The sequence below is a fragment of the Mus caroli genome, chromosome 16 (genome assembly GCF_900094665.2).
Source record: "Mus caroli chromosome 16, CAROLI_EIJ_v1.1, whole genome shotgun sequence".
Taxonomy (NCBI): domain Eukaryota; kingdom Metazoa; phylum Chordata; class Mammalia; order Rodentia; family Muridae; genus Mus; species Mus caroli.
This window is the reverse complement of record NC_034585.1, coordinates 13,241,432-13,258,831: the sequence shown is the minus strand read 5'-3', so window position 1 is coordinate 13,258,831 and position 17,400 is coordinate 13,241,432. Positions and strand designations below refer to the sequence as shown.

Genomic DNA, 17,400 nt, shown 5'->3' with positions numbered 1-17,400 from the left:
TGGTTTTTTCGAGACAGGGTTTCTCTGTATAGCCCTGGCTGTCCTGGAACTCACTTTGTAGACCAGGCTGGCCTCGAACTCAGAAATCCGCCTGCCTCTTGTTATTTCTTTATGAAGACACACAGTGCTATCAATTTTCCTCTTAGTGCTGTTTTCATTGTGTCCCATAAGTTTGGGTATGTCGTGCCTTCATTTTTGTTAAATTTTAAAAAGTCTTTAATTTCTTCCCTGAGCAAGGTATCATTGAGTAGAGAGTTGTTCAACTTCCATGTGTATGTGTATGTGCGTGTTTTTTTTTTTTTTTTTTTAATTAAAGACCAGACTTAGTCCCTGGTGATCTAATAGAATGCATGGGATGAATTCAATCTTCTTGTATCTGTTGAGACTTGTTTTGTGTCCATTTATATGGTCAGTTTTGGATTAGGTACTATGAAGTGCTAAGAACAAAGTCTATTCTTTTGTTTTAGGGTGAAAGGTTCTATAGATATCTGTTAAATTCATTTGGTTCATAACTTCTGTTAGTTTCACTGTGTCTGTGTTTTAGTTTCTGTTTCTATGATCTGTCCATTGATGAAAGTGGGATGTTGAAGTCTCCCACTATTATTGTGTGATGTTCGATGTGTACTTTGCACTTTATTAACGTTTCTTTTACAAATGTGGGTACCCTTGTGTTTGGGTCATATATTTTCAGAATTGAGAGATCATCTTGTTGGATTTTTCCTTGGATGAGTATGAAGTGTCCTTCCCCATCTCTTTTGATAACTTTTGGTTGAAAGTCTATTTTATTGGGTATTAGAATGGCTACTCCAGCTTGTTTCTTGGGACCATTTGCTTGAAAAAATTTTTTTCCAGCCTTTTATTCTGAGGTAGTGTCTATTTTTGTCACTGAAGTATGTTTCCTGTATGCAGCAAAATTCTTGGTCCTGATTACATATGCATTCTTTTAGCCTATGCCTTTTTATTGGGGAATTGAGTCCATTGATCTTGAGAGATATGAAGGACCTATGATTGTTGGTTGTTACAGGTGAAATTATGTTTGTGTGGTTTTCTTCTTTTGAATTTGTTGTGAGAAGATTAATTTCTTGCTCTTTCTTGGGTATAGTTTGCCTCCTTGTGCTAGTTTTCCTTCTATTATCCTTTGTAGGGCTGGATTGTGGATAGATACTGTTTAAATTTGTTTTTTCACACTGAATATCTTGCTTTCTCCATCTCAGTTACTCCAGTAACTGAGAGTTTTGCTGGGTATAATAGACTGGGTTGGCATTTTTGTTCTCTTGGGGTCTGTATGACATATGTCCAAGATCTTCTGGCTTTTATAGTCTCTGTTGGGAAGTCTGATGTAATTTTGATAGGTCTGCCTTTATATGTTACTTGCTTTTAATAGTCTTTATTTAATGTATTTGGTGTTTTGTTTATTATGTGATGGGAGGAATTTCTTTTCTGGTCCAGTCTATTTGGTGTTCTGTAGGCTTTTTGTATGTTTATGGGTATCTCTTTCTTTAGGTTAGGGAAGTTTTCTTCTATAATTTTGTTGAAGATGTTTATTGGCTCTTTGAGTTGGGAATCTTCTCTCTCTTCTATACTTATTATCCTTAAGGTTTTGTCCTCTCATTGTGTCCTGGATTTCCTGGATGTTTGGGTTAGGAGCCTTTTGCTTTTTGCATTTTCTTTAACTGTTGTGTTAATGTTTTCTATGGTATCTCTGGACCTGAGATTTTCTCTTTTATCTCTTATATTCTGTTGGTGATGTTTGCATCTATGACTCTGGATCTCTTTCCTAGGTTTTCCATCTCCAGGGTTGTTTCCCTTGTGTTTTCTTTAATGTTTCTATTTCCAATTTTAAATCCTGGACAGTTTTTGTTCAGTTCCTTCACCTGTTTGGTTGTGTTTTTCTGTATTTCTTTAAGAGATTTATGTGTTTCCTATTTAAGGGCTTCTATTTGTTTACTTGTGTTCTCCTGTATTTCATTAAGGGAGTTATTTATGTCCTTCTTAAAGTCCTCTATCATATTCATGAGATGGGATTTTAGGTCTGAATCTTGCATTTCAGGTGTGTTATGGTATCCAGGGCTTGCTGTGGTGGGAGAACTGGGTTCTGATGTTGCCAAAGTAGCATTGGTTTCTGTTGCTTATGTTCTTGGGCTTGCCTCTCACCATCTGGTTATCTCTAGTGCTAACTGGTTTTGTTGTCTCTGACTGGAGCCTGTCCCTCCTGTGAGCCTTTGATCCTGGCTATATCAGAACTCCTGGGAGTCCAGATGTCTCTGTGATCCTAAGATCCTGGGTGTGTCAGAGCTCCTTGGCGTTAGGGTGCCTCTGGGTGTGGGCAGAGTGGGTGAAGATCCAGAGCCTAGGGTCCACTCTCTTGAATTCTTAATATATTTTGGGTATTAGCCTTTTATCAAATGTTAAGTCAGTAACATTTGACTCCTATTCTGTTTTGTCCTAATAACATTGTTCCTTGCCTTACAGAAGATTTTCAGTTTCAAGAGGTCCCATTTATTAATTGTTGATCTTAGTGCCTGAGCTATTGGTTCAGGGAAATATCTCCTGTCCCAATGCATTTAAGGGTATATCCACTTTCTCTTCTATGAGAATTAGTGTATCTGGTGGTATGTTGAGGTCTTTGATCCACTTGGACTTGAGTTTTGTGCAGGGTGATAAATATGTATCTATTTTCATTTTTCTACATGTAGAAATCCAATTAGACCAGCACCATTTGTTAAAGATGCTTTCATTTCTCCTTTGTGTAGTTTGGTTTCTTTGTCAAAAATCAAGTGTCCATAGGGTTTCGATTTGCTTCTGGTTCCATGATTTGATTCTATTAGTCAACCTATTTGTTTTTATGCCAGTATCAGGTGGTTTTTATTACCACTGCTCTGTAGTAGAACTTGAAATCAGGGATGGTGATTCCTGTAGAAGTTCTTTTATTATACAGAATTGCTTTAGCTATCCTGTATTTTTTATTTTTCTACATGAAGTTGAGTGTCATTTTTCCAAGGTCTGTAAATAATTGTATTAGAATTTTGATGGAAATTGCATTGAATATATAGATTGCTTTTGGCAGGATGGCCATTTTCATTGTGTTTTTTCTACCATTCCATGAACATGGGAAATCTTTCCATCCTCTGATACCTTTTTCAACCTTTCTAAATTTTGTGGAGTACAGGATTTTGAAGAAAGACCTAATGATTCTTGGGATTTCCTCAGTGTCTGTTATGTCCCTCTTTTCATTTCTGATTTTTGTTGATTTGGACATTGTCTCTCTGCCTTTTAGATTGATTAAGGGTTTGTCTATATTATTAATTTTCTTAAAAAAACAACTTTTTGTTTCATTGATTCTTTATATTATCCTCTTTGTTTCTAATTGATTGATTTTAGCCCTGAGTTTGATTATTTATTATTGTCTACTCTTCTTGGGTATGTTTTCAGAGCTTTGAGGTATGCTCTTAAGTTGCTGGTGTGGGGACTCTCCAATTTCTTTATGATAGCACTTAGTACTATGAACTTTCCTCTTAGCACTTCTTTCTTTGTGTCTCATACATTTGGGTATGTTGTGCATTTATTTTCCTTGAATTCTAGAACGTCTTTAATTTAATTTAATTTTGAGAAGAGAGCTGCTCAGTTTCCATAACTTTGTAGGCTTTCTGGTGTTTCTGTTGTTGAAGTCTAGCTTTAATCTATGATGGTCTGATAAGATATTTGTTTCAATTTTCTTGTAGCTGTTGAGGCTTACTTTGTGACTGAGCATATGGCCTATTTTTGGAGAAGGCATAGTGGGATTAGATATTTTTCTGTTGCTATAATAAAATATTATGACAATGTAAAATTATAAAAGAAAGAATATATTTTGGCTTATAGTTCCAGATGGATGAGTCCATCATGGCAGGGAGGCATGAAAGATAAAGAAAAATGGAAGCATTGTGAGCCTATAATACCCCTACCTGCCCTGCCACCACTACTGTACTTCCTACATTGAGATCATGTGTTCTAAGCCTTCCCAAACATCACCACTAACTGGGAAACATGGATTCAAATGTCTGATACTGTGGCAGACATATCTCACTCAAATGTATTATATTATGACAGTAATATAATAAGATGTGTTTAAAAATGAGAGTTTGTTTTAAGCTTATAAAATGTATAGAAGAAAGATTGAATTGAATTTCTTAAATCTTATTTAATATATGAAATAGTATTAGGGGCAAACTGTGTCAAATGATAAAAGGATATGCATGCCTGTTCCATCTGAGTATCTAAAGAAAAGTTTAAAATTCAAGAAAATGTTTACTGCTACTACACGTAATGATAAAAGTTTTGTAAAATATACTTCCAAAATTTGCAATGTGAAGTGGTCCTTCATTTCAAGAGCATTTATAAACAGCCAGTAACAAAATTAGAAGGCCTCAGAGAAAGAACATGTAAGCAGAACAGTTTCCTAGGACACATAGAAGTAGCATGAAGTATGAAGTTTTCAAAAAACAGCTATGCACATCTGTGCAGCATTCTAGAATGGAAGAGAAACAAATTCATCAGTTTCAGAACTAACTGCAGCATGCCACAATCACAACAGGCTCCTTCTCTCACATTGTTGTTAAGGGCAGCACTGTATGATGTTGCTTTGAAAGCTGCAACAGTGCTGAAGGGAAAGCAGCATGGGTACATGAAAGGCAGCATGGGTACATGCAAGGCAGCCTGGGAATATGCAAGGCAGCCTGGGTAAATGCAAGGCAGCATGGGTAAATGAAGGCAGCGTGGGTATATACAAGGTGACATGGGGACATGCTAGATGGTATGGGGACATGCAAGGTGGCCTGGGGACATATAAAGCAGTATGGGGACATGCAAGGTGGCCTGGGTACAGGCAGTGCATGCCCTTTTGCTGGTGGGTGATACACTCCCTGGTTGAGAGTTCAGTAAATCTCTTCTGCTTCAACTTGAGAAGGAGGAAATTTCTACCTGTGCCACAGCAGCATCTCTGCAAATGCACATGGAAATATACATGCAATAGATACTTCTGAGTACATATTGATCTGAAAATGTTACTGTATAATAGGTATTTTCTTAGATTTATTGGTTAGAAGAAATGGGAATTTTTAGTTATCTATTTTCACATCTACAAACTTTATACAATATAGTGTGTTATCTATATAATTATGTAATATATGATAATTTATAGCCTCTAACTTTATGCTTTATAATTTTAATTTTCTCACAGATATTTTTAGAACTTAACAATTTACTTAATGTTTTAAGATTTAGCAGGAAGCTATTCTATAATAAAAGATAGTTAAAATAGTTTTTTTGTACAACTGTTTTTAAGAATGTAACAAATACAGGTTAGATCAGTGTCTTAGGGTTTTATTGCTGTGAACAGAAACCATGACCACAGTAACTTTTATAAGGACAACATTTAATTGGGACTGGCTTCCAGTTTCAAAGGTTCAGTCCATTATGATCAAGGCAGGAACATGGCAGCATCCAGGCTTACATGGGGCTGGAGTTGCTGAGAGTTCCACCACTTGTTCCAAAGGGACCTAGGCAGCTAGAATAAAAGGTATTAAGTCCCACTCCCATAGTGACACATCTACTCCAACAAAGTTATACCTCCTAATAGTGCTACCCCCTGGACCAAGCATGTACAAACCATCATAATTACCAAACTAGTTTTATTTCCAAATCTAGAAATATAGGCTACAAAATGTTAGTATTTTATATGCATTTTGCTTTGTATTTCAATAGAGTAAAAAAGCCATAAAGAATATCCTTCAGAAATGCACCTACCTCCCAGCCCTTGAGCCGTTCCTGTATGACGCACCTCCCAATATCCTGAAACATGTTGTTGGGCAGTTCAGTAAGGTAAGGGAAGAATTCACCTGTCAATTTGTTGCTTTCCCATTTGCCTCTGTAAGTGGGACTGTGGGCTTTACTACTTAATTTTCCATTCCTGTCCATATGCATTCACACAGACACATAGGTTAAAACCCACGGACAATGCTAAATCTTCCTGCTTTTTAAAATTATTCTCAGGGAGTTCCTAGTATGTCAACACATAAAGCATTACAGTTGAGCTGGCGAGATGGCTCACTAGGTAAAAGTACTTGCCATACAAGTTGGTAACCTGAATTGCATCCCTGGAGCCCATGGTGGAGGGAGAGAACCTGAAAAAGTGTTCTCTGCTTCCACATGTGTGCTGTGAGCTGCACATGTCCTCATTTATGCACAGTAATAATAATAATAATAATAATAATAATAATAATAATAATAAAACAATGATACAAAAATTTAAAGAGGTGATTCTCCTCCCCTACCACTGCTATTTTGCATTGATTAGTATCTATTCATCTTTCTCAGTGTCCTTTAAGCTCAGACATCTAGGACCACAGGAAAGATCTTTATTAAATAGAAAGAAAGAAAGAAAGAAAGAAAGAAAGAAAGAAAGAAAGAAAGAAAGAAAGAAAGAAAGAAAGGAAGGAAGGAAGGAAGGAAAAAGAAAATTCTGAGACCCTGAAATATTTTTCAGAAACTATTCCCTTTATTACAGATTCTGACAGTCATTTAGTCATATTCATTTGTTTAAAATGTTTCAGTTTAAATTTTTGTGTGTGTGTGAGCATTTGCTGACATATGTGTCTGAGCACCATGTGAAGGTAGAAGAGGACACAGGTTGCTCGGAGCTGGAGTTATGGATGGTTGTGAGCCACCATGTGGGTCTGGGAACTGAATCCTCTGCAAGAATCAGTGCTCTTAAGTGCTGGGCCATCTCTCTAGTCCTGCATATTCATAGCTTTAGTTAAAATTTAAGACATATGATTGTTTCTTAGATAATTTCTTAGATAATTGCATGTTCATATATAGCATGTAAATGAAAGTGTGATAGAAATGTTAAGCTGAGAAATGTGGGGTGGCAGCTGCTGAGGAAGGACCCCATGATGGCCACAGTGTGTCAGATTCAGTGTATGGCTCCTGAGAACTACTGAGACTGTGCTTTATATATTTGACACAGCAAAAGAGCCCATGTCAGTCACCAGCCACAGTGGTTTTGTGTGGGATTAGAAGTTATTGTTTTGTGCTCAGTGTAGTACCCAAGGCTTTATATATGCTAGACATATGCTCTACCCTTGAACTGTAACCCCAGCTACATTCTAATTCTTTGGTTAGATGTAAGTTGGGAATAGTAAATGCTTTTTTTTTTTTTTTTTTCGAGACAGGGTTTCTCTGTGTAGTGCTGGCTGTCCTGGAACTCACTCTGTAGACCAGGCTGGCCTCAAACTCAGAAATCTGCCTGCCTCTGCCTCCCAAATGCTGGGATCAAAGGCGTGCGACACCACACCCGGCTCAATGCTTTTTTTTATTGTAAACATTAAATGAGATGGTATATATTAAGAAGTTATTTTAGTGCAAGACACATTAAATAACTAAAAAATGAAAACAAAACAATCAAGTATTGTTTTAAAGAAATCAAAGGGGCTGGAGAGATGGCTCAGTGGTTAAGAGCACTGATAGCTTTTCTGAAGGTCCTGAGTTCAAATCCCAGCAACCACATGGTGGTTCACAACCATCTGTAATGGGATCTGATGCCCTCTCCTGGTGTTTCTGAAGACAGTTACAGTGTACTTAGATATAATAATAAATAAATTAAAAAAAAAAGAAATCAAATGTTCAGATCTGTCATGGTGGTTACACACATTTAATCCCAGCTCTTGGGAAGCAGAGGCAGGCCGATCTCTGTGAGTTCAGGCCCAGCCTGGTTCTAAACTAGCCAGGGGTACTTAGTTAAGACTCTGTCTCAAACAAGTAAAGAATGAAATAAAAAGAAATACAACAAATATTCATGTGTTGAAGACAATTGCCACTTTTGACTATCAGAAGGCATGTTCGTTTGAATACTCTTACATAGCCACACAAATGAGACTCTCTGATGGCATGCTGTATTTCTGCAACTATGAACAAAACCAGGTCTCACTGTGTAGGTCCAACTGGACTGGAGCTTATTCCTGATCCTCCTGCCCTACCTCCTAATGCTGAGATTGCTGATGTGAATCTCACCACTTCAATGTAGATTCTATAGTCAAGTAAGCTTCTTACACGGTATCCTTCAGATTGCTTTTAGTTCTCTGCTGTGCTGACCTTTAAGCATAGTTGTTACAGGAAACAGTTTCCCTGAGATGATGCCACCTCTGAACATGGTTCTGGGTAACAGACACCTGTGCTCTGTCTTCCTCAGTCCAAGAAAAAGGTGAACTGCTCTTTCCCTGTCTCTGGTTTGACAGTCCAAGTGACCACACCGTGTAGAGAAAACACTTTATATGGAGAAAGTTGGTCCATTTTTCACTTTCATGTCTTTTAGATGCTAAATAGGAAGAGGCAGGCTAATTTAATCACCTGAGAAGGAGCAGTAAGGGACAAGTGGTCATCTACAGATCTCAGCTCTGGAACAGTTCCTCTTATAGTCTAATCTTTTTTTTTTCACATTTTATTAGATATTTTCTTTATTTACATTTAAAATGTTATGCCCTTTCCTAGTTTCCCCTCAGAAAATCCCCTATCCTCTCCCACCTCCCCCTACTCCCCAACCCACCCACTCCTGCTTCCTGGCCCAAGCATTCCCCAGGATAGGGGCATAGAACCTTCACAGGATCAAGAGCCTCTCTTCCCACTGATGACCAACTTGGCCATCTTCAACTACATATGCAGCTAGAGCCATGAGTGTTTTCCTTGATTGATGGTTTAGTTCCAGGGAACTCTGGGATTACTGGTTAGTTCACATTGTGGTTCCCCTTAAGGGGCTGCAAACCTCTTCAGCAACTTGGGTACTTTCTCTGGTTCCTTCCTTGGGGACCCTGTGAGCTGTCTAATGGATGACTGTGAGCATCCACTTCTGTATTAGTCAGGCACTTGGCAGAGCCTCTCAGGAGACAGCTATATCAGTTTCCTGTCAGCAAGTGTTTGTTGGCATCTGCATTAGTGTCTGGGTTTGGTGGTTGTTTATGGGATGGATCTCCAGGTGGGGTAGTCTCTGGATAATCATGCCTTCTGTCTCTGCTCCAAACTTTGTCTCTGTAACTCTTTCCATGGATATTTTGTTCCCCATTCTAAGAAGGATCGAAATGTCCACACTTTAGTCTTCTTTCTTCTTGAGTTTCATGTGTTTTGCAAATTGTATCTTGGGTATTCTGAGCTTCTGGGCTAATATCCAATTTATCAGTGAGTGCATATCACATGTGTTCTTTTGTGATTGGGTTACCTCACTTAGGATGGTATCCTCCAGATCCATCCATTTGTCTAAGAATTTCATGAATTCGTTGTTTCTAATAGCTGAGTAGTACTCTTTTGTGTAAATGTATCACATTTTCTGTATCCATTCCTCTGTTGAGAGACATCTGGATTCTTTCTAGCTTCTGGCTATTATAAATAAGGCTGTTATGAACATAGTGGAGCATGTGTCCTTATTAACCACTTGGAACATCTTCTGGGTATATGCTCAGAAGAGGTATTGCTGGATCTTCCGGTAGTACTATGTCTAATTTTCTGAGGAACCACAAAACTGATTTCCAGAGTGGTTGTACCAGCTTGCAATCCCACCAGCAATGGAGGAGTGTTCTTCTTTCTCCACATCCTCGCCAGCATCTGTTGTCACATGAATTTTTGATCTTAGCCATTTTGACTGATGTGAGGTGGAATCTCAGGCTTGTTTTGATTTGCATTTCCCTGATGATTAAGGATGCTGAACATTGTTTCAGGTGCTTCTCAGCCATTTGGTGTTCCTCAGTTGAGAATTCTTTGTTTAGCTCTGTACCCGTTTTTAATGGGATTATTTGATTTTCTTGAGTCCAGCTTCTTGAGTTCTTTATATATTGGATATTAGTCCCCTATAGGATTTAGGATTGGTAAAGACCTTTTCCCAATGTGTTGGTGGCCTTTTTGTCTTATTGACAGTGTCTTTTGCCTTACAGAAGCTTTGCAATTTTATGAGGTCCCATTTGTCGATTCTTGATCTTACAGCACAAAGCCATTGCTGTTCTGTTCAGGAAATTTCCCCTGTGCCCATATCTTTGAGGCTTTTCCCCACTTTCTCCTCTATAAGTTTTAGTGTTTCTGGTTTTATGTTGTGTTCCTTGATCCACTTAGACTTGAGCTTTGTACAAGGAGATAAGAATGGATCAATTTGCATTCTTCTACATGCTAACTGCCAGTTGAGCCAGCACCATTTGTTTAAAATGCTGTCTTTTTTTCCCCACTGGATGGTTTTATTTCCTTTATCAAAGATCAAATGATCATAGGTGTGTGGGTTCATTTCTGTGTCTTTGATTCCATTCCACTGATATACCTGTCTTTCACTGTACCAGTACCATGCAGTTTTGATCACAATTGCTCTGTAGTACAGTTTGAGGTCAGACATGGTGATTCCTCCAGAGGTTCTTTTACTGTTGAGCATAGTTTTTGCTATCCTAGGTTTTTTGTTATTCCAGATAAATTTGCAAATTGCCCTTTCTAACTCTGTGAAGAATTGAATTTTGATGGGGATTGCATTGAATCTGTAGCTTGCATTCAGCAAGATAGCCATTTTTACTATATTAATCCTGCCAATCCATAAGCATGGGATAGCTTTCCAACTTCTGAGATCTTTGATTTCTTTCTACAGAGACTTGAAGTTCTTATCATACAGACGTTTCACTTCCTCAGTTAGAGTCACACCAAGGTATTTTATATTATTTGTGACTATTGTGAAGGGTATTGTTTCCCTAAATTCTTTCTCAGCCTGTTTATCCTTTGTGAGGAGAAAGGCCACTGGCTTGTTTGAGTTAATTTTATATCTAGCTACTGCACTGAAGTTGTTTATCAGGCTTAGGAGTTCTCTGGTGGAATTTTGGGGGTCACTTATATATATTATCATATCATCTGCAAATAGTGATATTTTGACTTCTTCCTTTCCAATTTGTGTCCTTTTTATCTCCTTTTGTTCTCTAATTGCTCTGGCTAGGACTTCAAGTACTATATTGAATAGGTAGGGAGAGAGTGGGCAGCCTTGTTTAGTCCCTGATTTTAGTGGGATTGTTTCCAGTTTCTCTCCATATAGTTTGATGTTGGTTACTGGTTTGCTATGTTAGGTATGGGCCTTGAATTCCTGATATTTCCAAGACTTTTCATCATGAATGGGTGTTGGTTTTTGTCATATTTATGTGGGTTTTCTATTATTTATGACAAATGCTTTCTTGGCAACTAATGAGATGATCATGTGGTTTTGTCTTTGAGTTTGTTTATATAGTGGATTATATTGATGGATTTCCGTATATTGAACCAACCCTGCTTCCCTGGGATGAAGCCTACTTGATCATAATGTATTATCATTTTTGATGTGTTTTTCAACTCAGTTTGCAAGAATTTTTTTTTTTTTTTTTGCCTTGTGGAAGAAAGTTTGCAAGAATTTTATTGAGTATTTTTGCATCAATATTCATAAGGGAAATTGGTCTGAAGTTCTCTTTCTTTGTTGAGTTTTTGTGTGGTATAGGTATCAGAGCAATTGTGGCTTCATAGAATGAATTGGGTAAAGTACCTTCTGTTTCTATTTTGTGGAATAGTTTGTGAAGAACTGGGATTAGATCTTCTTTGAAGGTCTGATAGAACTCTGCACTAAACCATTCTGGTCCTGGGCTTTTTTTGGTTGGGAGACTAGTAGTGATAGTTTCTATTTCTTTAGAGGATATGGGGCTCTTTAGATCATTAATCTGATCCTGATTTAATTTTGGTACCTGGTATCTGTCTTGAAAATTGTCCATTTCATCCAGATTTTTCAGTTGTGTTGAGTATAGGCTTTTGTAGTAGGATCTGATGATTTCTTGGATTTCATCAGATTCTGTTGCTATCATTCCCTTTTCTTTTCTGATTTTGTTAATTAGGATACTGTTCCTGTGCCCTCTAGTTAGTCTGCCTATGGGTTTATCTATCTTCTTGATTTTCCCAAAGAACCAGCTACAGGTTTGGTTGATTCTTTGAATAGTTCTTTTTGTTTTCACTTAGTTGATTTCAGCCCTGAGTTTGATTATTTCCTGCCTTCTACTCCTCTTGGGTGAATTTGCTTCCTTTTGTTCTAGAGCTTTTATGTGTGCTGTCAATCTACTCATTTATACTCTCTCCAGATTCTTTTTGAAGGCACTCAGAGTTATGAGTTTTCCTCTTAGGATTGCTTTCATTGTGTCGATAAGTTTGGATATGTTGTGGCTTAATTTTCATTAAACTCTAAAATTTTTTAATTTCTTTCTTTATTTCTTCCTTGACCTAGTTATCTTGAGTAGAGTGTTTTTCAGTTTCCATGTTTATGTGGGTTTTCTATTATTTATGTTGTTATTGAAGATCAGCCTTAGTCTGTGGTGATGTTATAGGATGCATGGGATTATTTCAATATTTTTGTAGCTGTTGAGGCTTGTTTTGTCACTGATTATATGGTCAATTTTGGAGAAGGTACCATGAGGTGCTGATAAAAAGGTTTATTCTTTTGTTTTAGGATTACATGTTCTATAGATCTCTGTTAAATCCATATGTTCCTTAACTTCTGCTAGTTTCAATTTGTCTCTGTACAGTTTCTGTTTCTAGGATCTGTCCATTGCTGAGAGTGGGGTGTTGAAGTCTTCCACTATTATTGTGTGAGGTGCAATGTGTGCTTTGAACTTTACTAAAGTTTCTTTAATGAATGTGGATGCCCTTGCATTTTGAGCATAAACATTCAGAATTGAGAGTTTATCTTGGTAAATTTTACCTTTGATGTTTATGAAGTATCCCTCCTTATCCATTTTGATTAGGTTGAATGTCGATTTTATTTGATATTAGAATGGCTACTCCAGTTTGTTTCTTGGGACCATTTGCTTGGAAAATTTTTTTTCCAGACTTTTACTCTGAAGTAGTGTTTGTCTTTGTCACTGAGGTGGGTTTCTTGTATGCAGCAAAATGTTGGGTCCTGTTTATGCAACTAGTCTGTTAGTCTATGTCTTTTTATTGGGGAATTGAATCCATTGATATTAAGACATATTAAGAAAAAGTAATTGTTTCTTCCTATTATTTTTCTCATTAGAGTTGGAATTTTGTTCATGTGGCTATCTTCTTTTAGGTTTGTTGAAAGATTAGTTTTTTTTTTTTTTTTTTTTTTTTTTTTTTTTTTTGCTTTTTCTAGAGCATATTTTCCCTCCTTGTGTTGGAGTTTTCCCTTTGTTATCCTTTGAAGGGCTGGGTTTGTGGAAAGATATTGTTTAAATTTTTTTTTTTTTCATGGAATACCTTTGTTTCTCTGTCTATGATAATTGAGAGTTTTGCTGAGTATAGTATCCTAGGCTGGTATTTGTGCTTTCCTAGGTCTGTATGACATCTTCCCAGCATCTTCTGGCTTTCATAGTTTCTGGGGAGAAGTCAGGTGTAATTCTATTTGGTCTGTCTTATATGTTACTTGATCTTTTCCCCTTTGATATTCCACCTTTGTTTAGTGCATATGATGTTTTGATTATTATGTGACAGGAGGAATTTCTTTTCTGGTCCAGTCTGTTTGGAGTTCTGGAGGCTTCTTGTATGTTCATGGGCATCTCTTTCTTTAGGTCTGGGAAGTTTTCTTCTACAATTTTGTTGAAGATATTCACTGGCCCTTTAAGTTGGGTATCTTCTCTCTCTTCTATACCTATTATCCGTAGGTTTGGTCTTCTCCGTGTGTCCTGCATTTCCTGGATGTTTTGGACTAGGATATTTTTACATTTTACATTTTCTTTGATTGTTGTGTCAGTGTTTTCTATGGTATCTTCTTCACCTGAGATTCTCTCTTCTATCTCTTGCATTCTGTTGGTGATGCTTGCATCTATGGTTCCTGCCTTCTTTCCTAGGTTTTCTATTTCCAGAGTTGTCTCCCTTTGTGATTTCTTTATTGTTGTTACTTCCATTTTTAGATCCTGGATGGTTTTGTTCAATTCTTTCACCTGTTTGGATGTGTTCTCCTGTATTTCTTTAAGGGAGTTATTTATGTCCTTCTTATATTCCTCCTTTATCTCCATGAGAAGTGACTTTAGATCCATGTCTTGCTTTTCTGGTGAGATGGTGTCTCCATGACTTGCTATGGTGGGAGAGTTGGGTTCTGATGATGCCAAGTAACCTTGGTTTCTATTGCTTCTGTTCCTATGCTTGTCTCCCAATCATTTCATTATCTCAAGTACTCCCTGCGCTTGATATATCTAATTGGAGCCTGTTCTTCCTGTAATCTCAGTTGAATCAGAACTTCTCAGAGTCCAGCTTTCTTTGTGATTCCATGATTCTGGGATCCTGTGATGCTGATATCTGGGTGTGTCAGAGTTCTTGGCAATCAAGCTTTCTCTGAGACCCTGAGATCCTGGTGTGACTAAGCTCCTGGGATCCTGGGATTCTGTGATCCTGGGTGTGTTAGAGCACCTGGAAGTGGTACCTCCTATGGGGACTGTTTGGCTGTCCACTGAATTCGAAACCAAGTTAGACCAGAGATGACCTTAGCCACTGGTTAGGCAGGGTTCCTGTGTCTGTGCTCCTGCTGTCCCCAGACACCCCCGGTTTTGTTGGAACAGATGCTGTGTTCCACTCATCAGTGATCCTAAGTCCAAGGTGTGCTAGGGTGCCCGTGGGGTGCAGAGTCCTCTGGAGACCATGGGACTGCTCGCCCAAGTTCGGGCCCAAGGTGGTCCGGCTCTGGTGCCGACTGGAAGGAGCCTTATAGTCTAAATCTTTAGGTCAATAAGAAAGACATGCTGCTCTTACTGAACTTGTTGAACATAGTACTCATTCAAGTGAACACTGACCTCCAATGTTGAAGGTTCATACTAAGCAAATAAAAGTCATTATGCGTTTTTGTGTTAAACACCCACACACATGCACATGTGCACACACATACACACACACACACACACACACATACAGGCAGAAGAAGAAGAAGAAGAAGAAGAGAGAGAGAGAGAGAGAGAGAGAGAGAGAGAGAGAGAGAGAGAGAGAAAGAGAGAAAGGGATGGGTTAGGGAAATAGGGAATATCTGGCAAGAGTGGGGAAGAGGAAACATGATCAATTACATGAGAAAAATTAGAGAAGAGAAAAAAAACCAGTAGAATGTTTGAAAGTTAGACCACCAAAGTCAAGGGAACTGAAGATGCTATCTCATAATATAACATGTCTTATATATGTGTCTTTGACAATGTTTGCTACCAGCAGATGGGATAGTTCCTTAAAGGCTCCTTCCTTCCTTCCTTCCTTCCTTCCTTCCTTCCTTCCTTCCTTCCTTCCTTCCTTCCTTTCTTCCTTCCTTCCCTTTCTCTTTCCCTCCCTCTATCCCAGTCTGGGACTTGCTCTGCCTCTGAACTCTATCCTCTAGACCTTTTTTTTTTTTTTTTTTTTTTTCCTAGAATAGGAGTCACTGTGTATTCTCAGCTGGGCTCAAATTCCTAGTCATCCTGGCTTTTGCTCCTCTGGACTGTGAGCTGAGGTCACATGTGTCTGCTAATTTATCCAGCCAGAATCTTCTTAAAGTTAGGGCTGCAAATAATGAGTAGGAGCCCCCCAGGCCAAAGGGGACAGTTCTGAGTGGTGAAAAGGCATTCCAGAGAGAAGGAGCCCAGTGCAAAGACAAGCAGTGCTCAGCATTTGTGCTCTTCATTACTGAAACACAGCTTCAGTTGAAGAGTGGCCTGGCAAGGAGTAAGATATTTAGATATTTAAGAGATGAATAGAAGAGACCTTGCCTTTTATTTTTTTTAGAGGGTGGAGAGACCTCAGAGGGGTGGCTGTAAGTAGGCTTCACCCAGGAGTGAATAATATTAACTTTGCTCATGTTCAGTGGCTTATTACATTTCTGCAACATGAAAAAGTTAATATACTTTTCAAAAGAGTGTATTTTACTTCCAATTAGCAGCAAATTTGGCCTACTATGTTATAGATACACTGAGAATAAATTCTATGCTAAATTATTTTCTGTCATAAAACTCTAACTTGGGAAAGAAGAAATGTTGTTTTATGTACTTTCTCTTCAAGGTGCTGCCACATGACAGCAAAGCCCGACGGCTTTTTGTGACGAGTGGTGGACTTAAAAAGGTTCAGGAGATAAAGGCAGAGCCAGGCTCTCTCCTGCAGGAATACATCAACAGCATCAACAATTGTTACCCAGAGGAAATAGTAAGGTGAGGAGGATGGACTGAGGAGTTCAATATTACAATGGTTGCAATTTTCAAATACTGCCTGTTTTTGTTAGGGTTTCATTGCTGTGAACAGACTTCATGAACATGGTAATTTTTATAGTGAACAACATTAATTGGGGCTGGCTTACAATTTCAGAGGTTCAATCTATTATCATCATGGCAGGAAGCATGGCAGTGTCCAGGCAGACATGTTGCTGGAGAAGGAGCTCACAATTCTACATCTTGATCTGAAGGCAACCAGGAAGAGTATCTCTTCCACACTGGGCAGAGCTTGAGCATAGGACCTCAAAGCCCACCTCCCACAGTGACTCACTTTTTCCAACAAGACCACACCTCTTAAGAGTGTCAAACCTTTCCATGGGCCAAACCTTTTTATGTTGAGTGTGTAAATATGTGGAAATTCTACATGAGGCCAATGTATAGCTTCTTAATGATCTTTCATCTCATGAAAATTAAGTACTTTTGCAATTCAGGAACTAAACCCAGGGCCTTATGCTGTCAGGCAAGAGCCCTACTTGCAGCTCAGATTAGTATTTTAAAAAGTAAAGTTGATTTGCAGAGCAGTAAGCCTAAGCCTCAGATCATATACACAAAAAAGAGAATTTTATTGCCCCTTTAAATAAAATAAAGTTGTGAAGAAAAAATGGAATAAAACCACTAAGTCTTGACAAATACCATAAAATATGAAAAATGCATGTTTATACTTTCTAGATCATTATTAGAAAATACAAATTCTAGATTTAAAAACATATGTGTTATATGTAAACAATAGCTGTTATCTATTTGTTTTAATACTTAATAATTACCACTTTCTGGGATCGTTTGTTGTTTTTTTCTTTTTTCCAGACAGGGTTTGTCTTTGTGTAGCATTGGCTGTCTTGGAACTAGCTCTGTAGACTAGGATGGCTTTGACTCATGGAGATCCACCTGTCTCTGCCTCCCCAGTGCTGGGACTAAGTGTGTGCACAACCACTGCCCAGCTATTTTCTTTGTGACATGTAATAACATTGGTTTTTATGAACTCAATGATTTTGTTGATTGGGATAATTTTTTCTTTCCATAATTATTTTATTCACATTATACCCCTGTACTGGCTATTTTTGTGTCAACTTGACACAGCTGGAGTTATCACAGAGAAACGAGCTTCAGTTGAGGAAATGCCTCCATGAGATCCAACTGTAAGGCATTTTCTCAATTAGTGATCAAGGGGGAAAGG

The 17,400-nt window shown here is 38.1% G+C and overlaps 1 protein-coding gene across 2 annotated transcripts in view; it reads left to right on the top strand.

The window, feature by feature from the left end:
* Positions 1 to 17,400, top strand: part of LOC110311725 (sperm-associated antigen 6) — a 92,566-nt gene that overhangs the window by 63,994 nt on the left and 11,172 nt on the right. For both annotated transcript variants that reach the window (XM_029470314.1, XM_021185223.2), the window contains 2 exons: positions 5,743 to 5,859; positions 16,021 to 16,166. In XM_029470314.1, the coding sequence (XP_029326174.1) occupies positions 5,743 to 5,859; positions 16,021 to 16,166 (263 nt within the window). The remainder of the gene's footprint in view (positions 1 to 5,742; positions 5,860 to 16,020; positions 16,167 to 17,400) is intronic.